Below are 19555 nucleotides of genomic sequence, written 5' to 3'. Positions count from 1 at the left end.
CCAGCTCATCCACTCGGGGCTTATGGTGGGAGAAGCAGCCTGGAGGAATTGCCTTGGGGATCTTTACTCTTTTGTCTTGGAGAATCATGCACGTTTGCATTGGAATTGGTCTATGGTCTGGTCCGGTGGAGTCTAAGAAGTCTGACAGTCTTTTGTCATTTTGTCCTGTTTTCTTCGTTTCCTTTAGTCTCAGTTGGCAGTGTTTCCACCGGTATAATCCCTTCATTGTTCCTGGCTTTTACTGAGATGATTGATCATCCCTACACAGTCTTCTGCATGCAGATGTAGGTATTTGGACTTGAACAGTTTTCTGTGTAGCCTTTAAAGCTTGAGGCATAGACTGCACAGTCTCCCTTCTGCATTTCAATTATTGTTAATCTAGAGAACAGACAATTATATGTTACATTAATGATTTTATTAATGCAGGAAAATAAAAATGAATAATATCTACTGAACTTCAAATATAGGAATTTAATACCATTTTAGGAGATTTTAGGACCACACCTGGTCCTAATTCATGAACAAAATATAGCCAACTCAGATAATAAAAGTAAAAATTCCTTTCTATTGTAAATAGTGTGCCACCATTTTTATGCCACTAGTTTATACATTGGAAACTAATCACTTCTGAAGTCTAAAATCTCTTCATGTGTATACCCAAGTTAAATGAAAGCTTTAAAATGTTTATTTTAAAACAAATTTTATGTTAGAAATAAATTCACAATTCAACTTAGAATTTGATACTGTGTTTTGTGGAAAAATAAAACATTTTCTTCAGATATATGCAATTTTACTTGGTAAGGAAATGAAAGCAAAATTTAAAATCTTCTAATACATATATACACACATTCACAAGTGTGTATAAGTATGTGTGTGTTTCTGTGCATGTGTTAGGCATTCCATGTAGAGATTTCTACATCTACATATGTGTTTTACTCTAGCATCTTTAATCTTTTGGAATTATATGATTAATATAACTTGTTTAATTAATATAATGTGTTTTCTTTCTTTCTTTTTTTTTTTTTTTGAGACGGAGTTTTGCTCTTGTTACCCAGGCTGGAGTGCAATGGCGCGATCTCGGCTCACCGCAACCTCCGCCTCCTGGGTTCAGGCAATTCTCCTGCCTCAGCCTCCTGAGTAGCTGGGATTATAGGCACACGCCACCATGCCCAGCTGAATTTTTGTATTTGTAGTAGAGACGAGGTTTCACCATGTTGACCAGGATGGTCTCGATCTCTTGACCTCGTGATCCACCCGCCTCGGCCTCCCAAAGTGCTGGGATTACAGGCTTGAGCCACCGCGCCCAGCCATGTGTTTTCTTTCATAGCAGATGGGAAAGAAAGAAAGAGTGAGGATGTCCCTTCAATGTAAAATTGACAAAAAATGAAAAGATTATGGTCTGACGCTATCCCTATTTAAAAGAACAATGTAATAACCTCTGTTCTACAGTTGAATAATTGGCCACTATAGGGAGAAAACTATTTTTTTTTTTTTTTTTTTTTGGAGACAGAATCTTGCTCTGTTGCCCAGGCTGGAGTGCAGTGGCTCAATCTTGGCTCACTGCAACCTCCGACTCCCAGGTTCAAGTGACTCTTCTGTCTCAGTTTCCCAAGTAGCTGGGATTACAGGCATGTGCCACCATGTCTGACTAATTTTTGTATTTTTAGTAGAGACAGTGTTTCACCATGTTGACCAGGCTGGTCATGAACTCCTGACCTAAAGCGATCCACCCACCTCGCCCTCCCAAAGTGCTGGGATTACAGGGTGTGAGCCACCATGACCAGCCCCAGCCTAAATATAAATATTTACTAAGCTATGATGATAACAAATGTTAGCATAAAACAAAATATTTTTAAAAGACTAAAGAAAAGGAAAATAGAAAAAAAAAACCCAAATGGAACAAATAACAAACAGTAAGATAACTTAAAGCGTACCTAATCACATTTAATAGAAATGTCCTAAACATCCATCCCAATTTTAAAAGCAGAAATTGTTAGATTAGATTTAAAAAGTGAGATTCGACTATATTCTGTCTACAAGAAACTCACTGTTAATATAAGCTGAAAATATATACCACTCTAGTACTAAACAAAAGGAAACTAGAGTGGCTATATTCATACTAGACAAAGTAGCATTACAAAACACAAAATATCATTAGTTAAAGTGCTCATTACATAATATTAAACTCATAAATTCATTAGGAGTATGCAACAATACTAAACATTTATGCAACTGAAAACAGAGCTTCAAAATATATAAGGCAAAAATTTGTTTGACCTGCAAGGAGAAATACATATGTCCATTATTACAGATCAAGACTTTTGGTAGTTTTTTTTTTGAGACAGAGTCTCACTGTGTTGCCCAGGCTGGAGTACAGTGGCACGATCTTGGCTCACTGCAACATTTGCCTCCTGGGTTCAAGTCATTTTCCTGCCTCAGCCTCCTAAGTAGCTGGGATTACAGGTACCCACCACCACACCAGGCCAATTTTTGTATTTTTAGTAAAGACGGGGTTGTGTCACGTTGGCCAGGCTGGTTTCAAACTCCTGACCTTAGGTGATCTGCCCGCCTCAGCCTCTCAAAATCCTGGGATTACAGGTGTGAGCCACTGTGCCCAGACTTTTTTTTAAAGTAATTGATACTGTATGGTCTTTTAGCCTGACTGATGGTGTCATGGATGCCATGTTAACCTCTGTGACCTGCATGGACTCTCCAGATGAGTTCCTGGAAAATCTAAAGTAACTAGAAGACCATGAAAAGAGGAATAAATGATCAACCCTACTTAACTTTTAGATGTTCTCTATTGTTCCTTATTCCCCCCTCAAATGATAAGGCATTGGACTTTGTATCTGACCTTGGTCAACCTCATGACTCCATACCCTACAACCCCCTTCCAGCTTGCAGAAAACCTTCTTTAACTGTAACTTTCCACAGCCCACCCCAAACCTACAAAACCAACTCCTATCCCTCTGCCCTTCACTGATGCCGTTTTTGGCCTCAGCCTGCCTGCACCCAGGTGAATAAACAGGCATGTTACTCACACAAAGCCTGTTTGGGGGTCTCTTTATTCAGCATGAGCATTTTAACGGATACCTCTATCAAAAAACAACCAACCAACCAAGTATACAGAAAATCATAAAAAACGGTACAAGACTTGAGCAACTCTCAACCAACTTGACTTAATTGACTCATAAAATACTCTACTCTGGCTGGATATGGTGGCTCACACCTGTTATCCCAGCACTTTGGTAGGCCAAGGCGGGCAGATCACCTAGGGTCAGAAGTTTGAAACCAGCCTGGTCAACATGGTGAAATCCCATCTTTACCAAAAATACAAAAATTAGCCTGATACAGTGGTGGGCGCCTGTAATCTCAGTCACTCAGGAAGCTGAGGTAGGAGAATGGCTTGAACCCAGAAGGCAGAGATTGCAGAGAACCAAGATCATGCCATTGCACTCCAGCTTGGGTGACAGAGTGAGAATCCATCTCGAAAAAGAAAGAAAGAAAAAAACCCATTCTATTGAAAAACAGCAAAACACAATTTCTGATTAAATACATGTAAAACATTTTTAAAAACACACTGTAGTCCAGTCCATAAAACTGATGTCTATAAATTTAAGTTTTATATTATACAAAATAATTCTCTAATGAAAATGAAATTAAATTAGAAATCAATAATAAAAACATGTCTGAAAAATTCACAAATATTGAAAACCAAATGACACATGTAAATAATCAATGAATCAAAGAATGCAAAAGATAATTTAGAAACCATTTTTAACTGAATGAAAATAAAAAATAACATCTCAAAACATTGATGTTGCCAAATTATCTACATATTAATAACATAAAAAGCTTTTATTAGAAAAGAAAAAATGTTTCAAATCAACATATCAGCTTTCAATATAAGAAACTCAAAAAGGAAATTTAACCTACTGTAAGAAGACAGTAAATAATAAAAATCAAAGCAGAAATCAGTGAAAAGAAAATTTTTACCTGAATGGCAAATAAGCACAAAAAATGCTACTTAACATCATTAGTCATTAGTAAAATGCAAGTTGAAACTGCAGTGATATACCAAAACACATAGTTTAGTATGTCTAAAATTTATTTATTTATTTATGTATTTATGAAACAGGGTCTTGCTTTGTCACCCAGGCTGGAGTGCAGTGGTGCGATCTTGGCTCACTGCAACCTCCGCCTCCCAGGTTCAAGCGATTCTCCTGCCTCAGCCTCCTGAGTAGCTGAGATTACAGGTGCCTGCCACCATGTTCGGCTAATTTTTGTATTTTCAGTAGAGACGGGGTTTCACCATGGCCAGGCTGGTCTCGAACTCCTGACCTCAGGTGATCCATCCACCTCAGCCTCCTAAAGTGCTGGGATTATAGGCGTGAGCCACTGCACCCAGCCAGTATAAAATTTAAGAGGCTGATCAAACAAGTGTTGACTAGGATGTGAAGCAACTTCTCTCTCAGATTTTCTCTTATGCACTGCTAGAGAGAAAGTAAATTTGAAAAATATCACCACCACTTTGGATAACAGTGTGGAACTTTTGAAAAAGTTAAATATATACTTATGATGTGATTCAGCCATTTTGTTTCTCGGAATTTATATTGAGGAAAAGAAAGACTTCATTAATATGATACAAAGGCTTGTACACAAATATTAGCAAGTAGCATGATTTATAATGATCAATAACTGGGAATTACCTAAATATACATCAATAAATGAAGAGATAAAAAGAAATTAATTCTTTACTCATGCAATGAGATAGAGGAATCTCAAGATAACTTTGCTAAGTGAAAATAAGACATTAAAAATGATGTATATTGAAGAACTTCATTTATATTAAATTCTATGAATTGCAAACTAATCTAAAGTGACAGAAAATTGACTGGAAAGAAAAAGAGGTAAGTAGGCAGGGTCACAGGAGAAATCACATAGGTGCATGTTTAGAGAATGTTTTCCAGGTAATTTATATGTTAATTATATTGCTGTTCTTAATGGTTTTGTGCATATATATTTTCTTGAGACTTATCAAATTATATACTTTATATATGTGCAATGTTAATTATATCTCAACATATCTGGCAATAAATTCGGAAAGAAATATGTGTGATACTTAACAACTCTCCTCCTGTCTTTTTATCTGTAAAATGAACACAATATTAGACCTGCCTTCCATAGTACTTAGCATATAGTAAACAATTTATATTACTCACTAGTATTTGTGTTGGCCGCTCTACAACTAACATAACTTTCTCCCAAATTTAGGGCCTAAGCACTTTTTACTAGATCTATTAAAATGTGCAAATATCCTGAGATTATGTGAAATGAGTGATTAGAATGATTACAGGGAAAGGTTAGGAAAAAAAAATCCAAAACTATAGACCCCTTGGGTCAGAAACTTACAGGTTGGGTGAGAGAATGGTGCCATCTTCCCACTGCCAAGATCCATTTGTTGGAATGTATACTAGTCCCATCCAGTGATATGACTTCACCAGTTTAAGAAAGTCCTGTTTGAAACCACAAATAAACTCCAAGTAAAATCAGTGTTCCTAATTTTAGTAAATTCAAGACCGTAACTGTTTCATCTGTTCTCACACTTGCAAAAAAAAATACATTCTGTCCCCTAAATAGCATAATTTCCATCTGGGCAACACATACATGATGCCTGCAATTTCTGTGCTTTGTTATTTTTATGAAGAAAGATTTAGGGTTGTTATTAGAATAACCAAGTCACAATGTCTCTTTTATGTTCCAGGTTCATATTCCAGGGAGTTGCCTCAGATGTTAGGATTAAATATAGGATGGGAAATTAAATTAAATACTCAACCTGTTCCGCTTTGCTGTATACTTTCAGAAGGCTGGCATTTTGAGACATACAAGAAGCCTGGCTCTCATACCAGTTTTTATTCTCATTAAAAAATTGGTAGCAGTTATTTCTATAACATATCCAGTTTTTAGGACATGGGCCACAGTAACTTTCTAGAAAGGGAGAATATATTATTAATACCATACACCTGAACATTATAGCAGATTTTATCTAAACAAGTTAAATGTCTTTTTCACTCCAATGCTAAAATTTCAGATTATTAAATTATTACAGTCATAACCAGAGACATATCTCTACATACTCATAGAGAGATGCCAGGGAGGGTGTGGTGTCTAAAGCCTGTAATTTTAACACTTTGGGAGCTCTAGGCGGGCAACACAGTTGAGGTTAGGAGTTTGAGACCAGCCTAGTCAACATGGTGAAACCCCACCTCTACAAAAATACAAAAATTAGCTGGGTGTGGTGGCGCATGCCTGCAGTCCCAGTTACTTAGGAAGCTGAGGTATGAGAATCACTTGAACCCAGGAGGTAGAGGTTACAGTCCAGGGGCTTGGGAGGCTAAGGCATGAGAAGCTCTTGAACCTGGGAGGCAGAGTTCTGAGATCACCCATTCCACTCCAGCCTAGGTGACAGAGAGAGAGACTCCATCTCAAAAAAAAAAAAAAAAAAAAAAAAAGCCTCTGCTTTTACAAGTATCCCCTCACTGTTAAAAGGAAAACAGAAGCCATAGTGCATTACAGACTAGAATTAATTATTACTTTTTCCTTATTTTTTACATCATCAAATACATGCCTACACCATAGTGTAGGTAAATACATATAATACTTTAAAAATTCTAAATATTCTAAAATATTTTAAAAATTCACTTACCGGTCAAGGGAACTTGAACTTCTTGGTTGAATAATGCTATTGAAATAACCGTAAATATTAAAAAGTTTGTATTGTTAGTAACTTATAATATAAGCAAATACAGTTTACGAATTTCTGGGCTAATACCAAAAATGTGACAAAGGTAAATTTAATATTTCCAGTTTATGTTTCTGTGTTTCTGAATATAACAAAGGCAATACATTATAATTGTTAAATTAACAATGTTGCAATCTACCTCTCTATTATCACTTACAATTTAGGAATACGGCAGTCCATATTGTTACCATAACAATGAAACGGATTCCCATAGCTACAGCAATGAAACAGCAGAAAAAAAGTGTAGATGCTGTCAAAGAAAAAAGAGACAGATCAGAAAAGGAAGCATAAAGGGTTCGGGTATCTTTATATTTAATATAAATATTAGAGTTACTTTTTTAATGAGAAGGTAGTATAGGTCCTTCTCCTGCCTTGATTTTTTTTCCCAGAACAGAATGTGAATAGCTTGCAAATGATAAAAAATTAAGAGTACAACAATGTAATATTTCCTCCTATACTTCTGTTAAAGTTCCCCAGTCATCCCAAGAATAAATTATGCTTATGATTTATTATTTTCTATGCAGATACAATAATAAACATAAACAAAGAAAGATGGAGCATCATCAAGATGGCTAACTACAGGCACCCAGCACTCACTTCCACAAAGAAGGACCAAAACAACAAGTAGAGAACCACACATTGAATAGAGTGTTGAAGGGAGAATGCTGGAATTCAGCAAGAAAGCGACCAAGTCTCTCTGAGGCACAGACACTCAGGGTGATAGCATAGAAATGGAAGAGAAGCAGGTGACAAGGATCAGTTTGGAGCCAAGAGGGACTCTCCATTGAGGACAAAAGGTAAACAGGAGCTCCTGAGAAGTCCACATTCCCATTACAAATGCCTGCTATCCTAGCTATAGGACAGCTCCGCATTCCTCACTAGCCCCAAGTCCAGTATAGGGAGTTGACTGGAGTCCACATAACTGCATTATTCCAGAGTGGGAATTCACACTGGGCTCCCCTGCCTTCTTGGGTACACAGGGTGCTGCAGCACTGCACTAGTTTGAGAGTGTAGCCACCACCAAAGTACACCCTGCTCTGGGGCCTGGTAGTTCCTTCATCTTCACATCCTTGGGGCCCAATAGCTTCTGCATCTTCACGTGCCTGGGGCCCTGCTGACATTCCACCAAATCCACCGAGAGGACTGCAGCATAGTAACACCAGGTGATCCCAGTCAATGGGGTAGGTGTGATCCTTGCATCAAGCCCATACAGAGCCCTATGTCCAGGGAACAAGTGATGCAACCAAGTAGGGAGTGTGTCCTCAACATAAAGAGAGTCATGCATGTGCCCCTCAGATTCCCAGAGCCACTTGCTTGGGGCCCATTGCCACCACTGCCAACAATCCTACTTTCCCCAGCAGCAGGCCAGAAGAGCATGGAATGATATATTCAAAATGCCAAAAAAACCTTTTGCCAAACAAGAATACTGTATCAAGCAAAGCTATCCTTCAGAAATAAAGGAGAAATACTCTTTTCCAGACAAGCAAAAACTGAAGGAATTCACCACCACTAGACTAGCCGCACAAGAGATGCTTAAGGGAGTCCTATATCTGGAAATGAAAGGATAATATCTATCATCATGAAAATATACAAAAGTATAAAACTGGTAGGGCAGATACACAAATAAGAAAGAGAAAGGAATCAAACATTATCACCACAGAGAACCAGCAAACCACAAAGATAAACAAAAGAATAATAGAGGAGAAAAAAATCAGTAGGTATGCAGAACAATATGTATACCAGAAAACAATTAAGAAAATGACAGAAGAGCAAGTGGCTGTGAAGAACCCTTCAGTGATTATATTCTCACAGAAACATCAAATTAAATAACTATCCATGCGAAAAAGTACCTTCAGAAGAATTCAAGAAATTTTGGTGAATTATCACAGTACTCTGATTTTAGCATTATAACAAGAAAAAAACACATTAAAGAGGTAAGAAAGGATGGCCTTGCCTTGCCTAACCACTCCTCTTTCAAACCCAGGTAGTGCAGTGCTTAGAGAGAAACTGCCTGCTTGGGAAAGGGAAATAAAAGCATGGGACTTTGTGTTGGAACTTAGTACTGGCCCCACCGCATTGGAACATAGCAAAAGACAGAGACCCCGTGGCCCTTGATTTCAAACCAGTGCTCATACGGGGAGCATTTTGACCCATCAAGGGCCAGAGGGGAGTCCACTGCCCAGGCGGGAGGAAACTTAGTCTCAGCCCACTTTATCACCAGCTGACTAAAGTGGCCTTGAGTCCCAAGAAAATTTCAGTGGCTGCTGGCCACAGCAACCATGGCCCTTGGGCAAGTCCTGGCACAGCACTGGTCTGGGAGGCTGTGGACAAACAGAAAGCTTTCCAAACCCAGAGAAAGATATGAATCACCAAATATAGGAAGGTCGAAGATGATCAAGCAGATTCAACCCAAATAAGATGACTATGAGGCATATAAAATTTAAATGTTCAAAGGTTGAGACAAAGTGAGAATTTTAAAGGAAACAAAATTTACAAAGCAAAATAAAATAAAAAGAAGCTTCAACACATCTGTTAGCAGACTTCTTTGCAGCAACTTTACAAGCCAAGAGGAAGTGGGGTGACATATTCAAAGAGCTGAGGGAAAAAACATGCCAACTGAGATACTGTACCCAACAAAACTATCAACACGGTGGAGAGAAAAAGTATTTCTCAGGCAAACAGAAGTTTAGTGAAATTGTTACCAGCAGATCTGTCTTACAGGATATGCTAAAGAGAGTTTTTCAGTCAGAAAAAAAAGAACACAAATGTGCAATAAGAAAACATTTGAAGGTATAAAACTCATTGATAAAAGTAAGTACACAGACAAATTCAGAATATTCTAATACTGTAGTTGTGGTGCATCAACCACTCAGATCTTTAGTATGAAGACCAAAAAACAACTCTATCAAAATAATAATGACTACAGTTTGTTAAGAGATAGTCAATGTAAAATGATGTAAATCCACACAAACATAAGTAAACATGTGAGAGGAGATGGAATTAAAGTGCAGAGTTGTTTAGTTTTTTCTTTTCTTTTCTTTGTGATCAAAGTTAAGTTGTCATCGGTATAAAATAATTGCTGTAGCTATAAGATGTCCATGTAAGTCTCACGGTAACCACAAAACAAAAACCTATAATAGATACACTGAAATGAAAATCAAGGAATTAAAATACACTGCCAGAGAAAGTAACTTAATCATAAAGAAAGACAGGAAGAAAGGAAGAATTAGAAAACCACTAGAAAACAAAGAACAAAATGGTAATAGTAAGTTCTCTTCTACCAATAATAATAACATTAAATACAACGGGGCTAAATTCTCCAGGTAAAAGATACAGAGTAAGTGAATGGATTAAACAAAACAAAACTATATATTGCCTACAAGAAACTCACTTTGCTTGTAAAAACACACATAGACTGACACTATAGGGATGAAAACAGATATTCCATGAAAATAAAAACCAGTAAAGAGCAGGTATAGCTATACTTAGATAAAACAAACATTAAGTCAAAACACTAAGAAAGAGACAAAGAAGACGATTATATAATGATAAATGGGTCAATTCAGCAATATATGTATAAGTATACATATGCACCCAATACTACAGCATTCAGATATATTAAGCAAATATTAAGAGACCGGAAAGGAGAAATAGACTAATACAATAAGGGTAGGGGAGCTCAACCACTCATTTTCAGCAATGGACAGATCATTCAGGCAGAAAATCAGAAAAGAAACATCAGAGTAAAACTATAATCTAGACCTAATGAACCTAACTAAATGTAGAGAACATTTCGCCCAACTGCTACAAAATATACATTCCTCTTATCAGCACATGGAACATTCCTCAAGATAGACCACATGTTAGGTGACAAGTCTCAACAAATTTTCAAAATTCAATATTATATCAAGTAAATTTTCTAACAACGATGGAATAAAACTAGAAATTTATAACAAGAGGAACTTTGGAAACTGCACAGATGTATGAAAATTACACAACATGCTTTTGAACAAGTAAATTCAGTGAAGTTTCAGGATATAAAAATCTACATACAAAAAGCAGTAGTGTTTCTATGCATGAATAACAAACTGGTTGAAAAAGAAATCAAGAAATCAATCCTACTTATAATACCTAAAAAAAATAAAATATCCTGGAATAAATTTAATCACGTTAAATTTAATTACATTAAAGTGAAAGATCTCTACAATGAAAAATACTGATGAATAAAACTGAAGAGGATGCAAAAAAAGGAAAGATATCTCATGTTCATAGATTGAAAGAATATTGTCAATCACACCACTCAAAGCAATCTACAGATTCAATGCAGTTCATATCACAATACCCATAACATTCTCTATGGAAATAGAAAAAAAAATCCTAAAATTTATATGGTATCACAAAAGACTAAAGAGCCAAAGCAATCTTGAACAAAAATGAAGAAAACTGGTGGCAGCACATTACCTGACTTCAATAAACTATAATAGCCAAAACAGTATGGCATTGGTATAAAAATAGACATTTACACCAATAAAACAGAATAGACAACCCAGAAATAAATCCATGTATTTACAGCCAACTGATTTTTCCAGAAAGGCCCCATTAACATACACTGGAAACAACAGCCTCTTCAATAAATGGTGCTGAAAAAACTGGATGTCCACATAGAGGAATGAAATTAGTCCCTCATCTCACACCATATACAAAAATCAACTCTAAATGAATTAATGACTTAAATGTAAGAACTGAATCTATAAAACTACTAGAAGAGATAGGAGAAACACCATAGGACATTAGGCAAAGATTTTATGGATAAGACTTCAAAAGTACAGGCAACAAAAGCAAAATGAAACAAATGAGGCTGTATCAAACTAAAACACTTCTTTATTGCATAGGAAACAATTCACAGAGTGAAGAGACAACTTGTAGAATGAGAGAAAATACTTGCAAACTATTCCTCTGACAAGAGACCAATATCCAGAATATACAAGGAATTCAAACAATAGCAGCAGCAGCCGCAACAGCAACAACAACAAAAACCAATTTGAAAATGGGCAAAGGATTTGAATAGATATTTCTCAGAAGCAACACAAATAGCCACAAAATATATTTTTTAAAAGCTCAATATCATTCATCATCAAGAAGACCAAAATCAAAACCACAATGGATATCATCTCACCCTAGTTAAAATAGCTATTATTAAAAAGACAAAAATAACAAATGACAGTGAGGATTCATGGAAAGTCTAATGTTTATATAATGTTGGTGGGAATGTAAATTAGTATAGTCATTATGGAAACAGTATGGAGGTCTCTTAAAAAACTAAAAATAGAACTACCATATGATTCAGCAATCTCACTCTTTCTCCAATGGAAAGGAAATCAGTATATTGAAGCAATGTCTGCATCGCCATGCTTACTGCAGCATTATTCACAATAGCCAAGATATGGAATTAACCTGTGTCCATTAGAGAAGAATGGCTAAACCAAATGTGTGCAGATGTATATATATACATATATATGTATATATGGATGTGTATTCACACACACACAGACATATATACACACACACAGACACATATACACACACACACAAACACACAGAATGGAATACCATTCAGTCATAAAAAAAGTGTGAAAAGAACGAAATTCTCTTATTTTCACCAACATGGATGAGTCAGAAGCATATTATGTTAAGTAAACCAGGCATGGAAAGTTAAATACCACATGTTGCCACTCATATGTGGGAGATAAAGACTTTTAGGTCATAGAAGTAGAGAGTAGAAAAAGAAATGATAAATGTTTGAGGTGATGGATACACCAATTACCTTGATTTGGTCATTACACATTGTATAGTTGTTTGGAAATATCACTGTATCCCATACATATATATAATTATTACATGTCAACTAAAAAGAAATGAAAAATACCATTCCCCTTAATTACATATTAAAAATACATTTTAAAGAAACTATAATATACAAAATATCCCATGTATTATTTTTTTACCTAAGACAATATCCTGATGATTAGTTCATATCATGGCATATAAGGATACAAAATTTATAAATAGCTGCATTGTATTTCACTGACAACTCTGGACAGAATCTAATTTTTGACAGAGATTCAATTTTTTTCCAGTGGATATTTAAATTGTTTTTTGGGTCTTGCTATTAGAAATAATGACGCATTTCATACCCATCTGTGCATATTTTTGAGTCCCGATCTGGGATAAATTCCCACAATGATAATTGCTGAGTGGAAGGGCATGTGTGTTTTAAATTTTGGTTAACAGTCGAAAATTTCAGTCCAAAGAGGGATTATCGCATACAGCACTTTGCATTCCTAAATTAATTCTGGAAAAGGTATGCTATTTGTTAATAATTTATTTCTTAGTTTTTAATCAAAATTAATAGGTGAGGGTCATCTGTTTTCTTCTTTTTCATACAAACTATAATGGTCTATTATCAATAATATTCAGCCTTGAAAAAAGACATTGGAGAGTATATCTTCTTCACTGCACTCAGAAACAATTCTGTAAATAATAATCCAGTTATCACTTCTATAGTGTTTAAAAACATATGTCTGGAATATTTTCAAAATCTCTTTTCTCTTTTGTTTCTGATTTCTATTTAGTTTTTTTTTTTTTTCAGTGTTCTCTTAGAAACTCCTGATAAATAAGTTCATCATTTTTAGGGCATGAAAAGATTCCAAACTCAGTAGCTTTTAATACCATAATTTTATTACATATTTTAATATTATATTAGAGTTCATGTTATTCCTACTTTCCTCATGAAGGTAAACTGAATGATTGTCATTGATTTAATCACATAGTTTCCAAGGTTCCTTTCAATATACTGAGAGAAGACAAATGGATCATAAGACTTACAGTTTTCTCTACATTTGCTTTTGATTACTGGACATCTTTGCTTTTGCCGTCGTGTTGAAAAATCACTTTTTGTTAGCTCCAAGTTATAATTATGAAATTCACTCATCTCTAGAGAAAAAGAATTCAGGTTTATATATATGAGTCAAGGCCTTTCTGCCATTTGGGGCGTAAATTTTAAAAATTCAACTTGCTGTTTCCATCGATGTACTTCCCATGAGTATCTTTTTAAAAGTACAACGTGAACTTACTTTTGTTTTATATTACTACATATTATGTTTACACTTTACTATATAAATAAAATTATATTTATTCCTTGGGAAAGTATCCTTAGAAAAATCCTATATACTATTAAAATTAGTTAATTCGTAATGTATCATGAAACATAACATTACAAGAAAGAGACTTGATACAGTAAAAAGACAGATGTAGGGAGAAAGACATGTATTTAAATCACAGATCCATATATACAAACTTGATAACTTCACAAATAACTTAGCTTTTGCATCCCGGTTTCCTAACTTGCAAAAGAATAAAGAAATCAAAAAGAAGAGGATATTATTACAATCAACTATGGGTATTTTAAAAATAAAATATGATGAACTTAGCATCAATGACATCAATCATTTAGTAAACTTTGAGTAAATACTAGAGTGTCTAATTTTCTTTATAGTGAAGGATGTACACAGACGAAAATAGTAGGATCTAGAGCTTTAGAACAAGGACAGATAATCTTGCATCTGAACAAAATACCTGAAGAATCATTTTGCTTTCTTGAAATACTAATTATTTACTGATGATTAATATTTACTTAGAAGACTTTTTAAAAACTTTTAGGTTCAGGCATGCATGTGAAGGTTTGTTACATAGGCAAACTTGTGTCACAGCAGTTTGTTGTACAAAAGCCTTTTATAAAGTGAATGATAATATAAAGTATCTTTTATAGCTAAAATTAGACATTGTTTGCAAATGTAATATCTAACTCAGTTATTAAACATATGGAGTAAAGAGCATAGGTATCACTTTACGGATGGAGAAATTGAATGTTAGAGATGACCAAAATCATATAGCTTATTTAATATGTTACCAACTGTGAATAAGTTATAAATTAATAAACACCTTTAAGATAAGAAGCACTTCAAAATGCATGTCACTTGATTTGAATATCACACAAATCTACTAAGATAAATATGGAATGTTTCATGCCTGTATGTGACAGAAAAAGGAACAAAACTACATAGAGGTTGTAATTGACTACACTTCAAATGTAGAGGGTGGTCAAAGTTTGCATAAAATTCAAGTCTGACTCCACATCTCTTCCTCTATTTCAAGCTGTCCCACATTGTGAGTGACTTTACCATAGTGTAGTTAATAAAATAAAGGAAAAAAATTTTTTAAAGTTTTTGAAGACTTGATTTAAAATACAATATGAACATAACATGAAATCAACATAAATAGAACATGAAAAGAATCAGAGTAAATTGCTTCCCTATACCTTATATGCTTGTATAAAATTCTCAGTATCTTAAAATTGTATAAAATCAAAACTACACACTTATGTGGAAAAAACATACCCAAGCTGTGACGAGGCCTCCGACCACGAATCCACCCCATCATATAATTCTACCTCAGAGAAGAATCTAAAGTCTTCAATCCACAAAGGATTCCTGAATAAAATAAAATTGAGCTTGGGTGTTTTGTTTTCTTTCTTTGTGGTGAGATACAATATTTTGAATAGAAAAGTAAAATGCAGAAACTTTTCCCCTGTGCATGTCTCTAAGGAAAGAATGGAATGGCAATTCACATAAAGCCAAGCAAAATTAATTTTATACATTTCTCTTGGTTGTAAAATAATTGCCAATTATTTCAAAATGTCATAACAATATAATGACTATTTTAATTCACCTACATTGAGATATTTAATGCAAATATTTCATATTACTGATATTAGATAACAATACACATAGTTTTCTCTTTATAGTTGTTTATTGCTTTTTGGCCTTTTAGCTAAGATCAAGTGTTTTTACTTGTTTATTTTATTTGGTGATAATTTAGTTTTCTGCAAGCTAAACTCAGGTAAGCTATTGCCTTTTTGCTGAGTGTCTTTTTCTAGTGCATTTTAATCCAACATGCCCATATATTATCTTCATCAACAACAAATTATTGTCACCATCATCATTAACAAAACTAATCTCACATGTTTATGTAGTAACATCTTAGTAATGCATAGCAGAGCTTCCAGAAAAAATAACTATTTAATGAATATGCATACTGCTTAGATTTAAGAAATAAAAGCTATTTCACATTTAATTATGATAGTTGGAAAGCACAGATATAACTTGTTTCACCTTGCATGTAAAGATGTGTATCAAAGGTTGCCCCCTAAAACATCAGAAAACTCGTAAATTTGAGAATTCAAATTGAAACTCAATTCTTTTAATCCTAAACGTAGATTCATTTCTTAGAGACAAAGCTTCTTTTTATGGTAACATTACAACTTCTGATTCTTCACTAAGTATATCCTAATTACCTATCATCAGATACGGTGATAGAACATACACCAGAAATGATAAACATTCTCCATCTCAGGAGTTCTATTCAAGCACCTAAGAAACAATTAGGATTACCTTATAGTGTAAATATTTTAGTTTTTTGAATTGAAATATAGTTCCTCATATCTTGAATAATAAACACACACATGTACACACATACACACACCTGCTCAGAAAGGGATGATCTCGATTCTTGTGGATAAAAGCCTTCTGTAAAACTAGAAAGTTTAGACATGTCCCGAGTTCCTGATCTCGAATTGAAAGTAGAGATACTCAGTAAATTTTTATCTTTGAGAAAGATATGACAAATATTATAATCTCATCTTCCTGTGGAAAAACATAACACAAACCACAGTATTTCCACCTTATCACCACACAAAATATTGTTCCTAATTTGGTAAAAGAGATGGGACCACCATTGTTTGATAAATGTTAGGTTGGTGCAAAAGTAGTTGTGTTTTTTCCATTACGTTTAATAACATTTTAGGACTTGAAAATGATGCATTTAAATGATGCCAAATTCTAAAATCCTTAATATTTTAGAGATTCAATTTAATTCCAATTAATACCTCAGGTTTTATTGTGTTACTTACAAAGCAGAATTCTAAATGTACATTAAACTACATAAGTCAAGACTAGTAAAATCACTATTGAAGGTGAAGAAAATGTGGGAGCCTTGTTCTACTAGATGTGAAGACATATGTTAAAACCACATTCATAAAGACAAAGCAACATGTGAACACAGACAAACTGAGAAAGGAAAAAGACAAAAAAAGTCATGTGCATAGATTAAAAACATAAGGTAACATTGCAGATAAAGTGAGAAATTAGCTCCCATTCAATAATTATTTCTGGGTTACTATCACACTGGCCTTTAAGTTAAAAAAAATTAGTCCAGAGAAATTTTAAATTTCAACATAGAAATATGAAATTAAATTTCTATCATATATACGTGATATGCAGAAGAATTAGAAACTTAAATATATACCCCAGTGTACATAAAAATAAGTAAATAATAGGAGCTGATACCAGTGAGCAAGATTAAATATATATTTTATTCATATTTATTAATTTAAAATATCAACATCAGACATCATTTAAAGCAATATAAGATGAACAGATTATAAAATTTTAACAAAAACCAGTTATTCATCCCAAAACTCTGAAATATAAGAAAGGAAAACCACTTTCGTGTGGTGATGTGCTAAAGTTTGACATAAATTTATTCAACGTTTTCTTTAGCAAATGCTATTTGCTACACACTTTTCTAGGCCTTGAGAATGTCAAAGTAAACAATCCAAAAGAAAGTTTTTGCCCACATGAAAATTACCTTTTTTTTTTGAGATGAGGTTTCGCTCTTGTTGCCCAGGCAGGAGTACAATGGCATGATCTCAGCTCACTGCAACCTCTGCTTCTCAGGTTCAAGCAATTCTCCTGTCTCAGCCTCCAGAGTAACTGGGATTACAGGCATGTTCCACTACTCCCAGCTAATTTTTTTGTATTTTTAGTAGAGAAGGGGTTTCACCATGTTGGTCAGGCTGGTCTCATCCTGACCTCAGGTGATCCTCCTGCCTCAGCCTCCCAAAGTGCTGAGATTATAGGTGTGAGCCACCACACTTGCCTGGAAATTGCTTTTTAGTTTAGGTGACAGAAAATGAATAAGTATAAAACAATTTCAAAATTAAACAAGATAGGCGAATATAAAACAAATTGAAAAACATATGTCATTTTCTGACATACCAAGATTCTTTTCAGCTAACCAACATTTTCTATTAACTATATTCAAGTGCTCTTTTTTATCCGATTCCTATCCCCTTTACTCAATTTTGTATTTAAGAGAAAACATTTTCTTTTTTTTTATTCAACACTAAGAGCAGAAAGCAGAGAAAACATTTTCTATTAACTATTTTATATAGTAAAAATAGATCTATATAGAGGCGGTATAGGCTGGTATTTTCTTGCAACCACATTTTAACAACTATTTGGTTTTCAAAAGGAAATGAATAAATGTGTAAATGCAGGCTTTTTATGGGGAAAACCTGAATCACAGTTTCATGAAGAGTTATTTTTATATATGCAGTTTTCAATTGAATAGAGATTATTTTTCTCTTAAATACAAAATTGAGTAAAGGGGATAGGAATAGGATAAAAAAGAGCATTTGGATATCCTACCTATTTCACTTAGTTCAAATCGCAACTCACAGCCAACGGAGAAGTCACAAGACATACCTACAAGAAGATTGTTGAAATAAATACCATGATAAAGCTAAGCACATGGAGAGTTTTATTATCATATATAAAGGTCCTTAAACCAACTGAATGTGGAAAGGATTCTTAAAGAAGAAAAGTCTAAAATGAGTCCTCTATGTTGAGTTAAAACGGTTACTTAGATAAAGAAATACTGTTCAAACTCCAATTTCTTTCTCAATGTTGAACATATGCTTACTTTGCTATAGTCGTGATGGTAAACTTATTGGGGATTTGCTGGGCACGTGTACTTGTTTGTGCTATGTGGAATTGCAAAAGGACAGAAAAAATACTTTCTAATAAATGGAATAAAACCACATAAATGAACTTATACAGAAATAATAATTACTATGTATAAAAGTGACTGATCAAACTTCATATAGAAGTTTCTAAGTTTTTATTTATGTAACTTTTAAAAACTATTGTTGGAAGAAAAGTTACAATATTTTGCAAACAGCCTAGGCCCAAGTCATTTGAGAGCACCCATCACCACAATAAACTATTTGAGTACATTCATTAGTGGAGAAGAGCCAACAATCAATTGGCCTTTTTGGTCAGTAAGCTAACTTACACTGTGGCCACAGAAAAGCCTTCTCTGGTGGTGCACAGGAAAGACTTAACACGCACGGTGCAAGTTCGTGGTGAACAACAGAGCTTTTGGCAGGATGCTCATTTCAAGCTGTGATGCTAAAGCTGGATGTGGTCAGAGGTGTTTGTTTACTGGACACCTGCCCAAATATGAAAGCATAAGACGTGCAGTTATCGCCAAGCAAAAAATTTTTAACCTTGACTTTTTGCTAAATGTGTTTAAATTGACAAAAGACATGTCAAAAAGGACAAATCTTTAAAATTCACATGGACAGTAAAGAAAATAAAAGGGACTGGAAGAAATAGCTGAGTCTTTGGACATACAGGGGCATCTACGGCCACATCACTGGGATGCACCCAGTCTCATCGGGACATGCGTGGGCATACTGAAGCAGAAGTGAAATGATGACTGATGTAAAAGTTTTTTTTTTTTTTTTACCAGAGAAGGCTTTTCTGTGGCCACAGTGTAAGTTAGCTTACTGAC

The 19555-nt window shown here is 34.5% G+C and overlaps 1 protein-coding gene and 1 long non-coding RNA gene across 3 annotated transcripts in view; one reads left to right on the top strand and one right to left on the bottom strand.

The window, feature by feature from the left end:
- Positions 1-42: 42 nt before the first annotated feature.
- The window catches only part of LOC116534155 (NKG2-D type II integral membrane protein), a 27432-nt gene continuing 7919 nt past the window's right edge, over positions 43-19555 (bottom strand). Inside the window, exons 1-8 of one of the 2 annotated variants that reach the window (XM_032254343.1) lie at positions 16403-16548; positions 15259-15351; positions 13688-13795; positions 6960-7052; positions 6707-6742; positions 5837-5988; positions 5413-5516; positions 43-378 (exon numbers count right to left, since the gene is read on the bottom strand). In XM_032254343.1, coding sequence (XP_032110234.1) covers positions 261-378; positions 5413-5516; positions 5837-5988; positions 6707-6742; positions 6960-7052; positions 13688-13795; positions 15259-15301 — 654 coding nt within the window. In that variant the 5' untranslated portion in view covers positions 15302-15351; positions 16403-16548 and the 3' untranslated portion in view covers positions 43-260. Of the gene's footprint in view, positions 379-5412; positions 5517-5836; positions 5989-6706; positions 6743-6959; positions 7053-13687; positions 13796-15258; positions 15352-16402; positions 16549-19555 lie in introns of those variants that run through there. The other variant, XM_032254344.1, reaches the window with a different exon arrangement.
- On the top strand, positions 6858-13768 carry LOC116534156. The gene is made up of 3 exons (XR_004261607.1): positions 6858-7043; positions 9797-9807; positions 13690-13768. It is a non-coding gene; the product is annotated as an uncharacterized LOC116534156 (long non-coding RNA).

This window comes from Sapajus apella, unplaced genomic scaffold (assembly GCF_009761245.1).
Source record: "Sapajus apella isolate SASKATOON/1434 unplaced genomic scaffold, GSC_monkey_1.0 scaffold86, whole genome shotgun sequence".
Lineage (NCBI taxonomy): Eukaryota > Metazoa > Chordata > Mammalia > Primates > Cebidae > Sapajus > Sapajus apella.
This window is presented reverse-complemented; position numbering and strand designations above follow the sequence as displayed.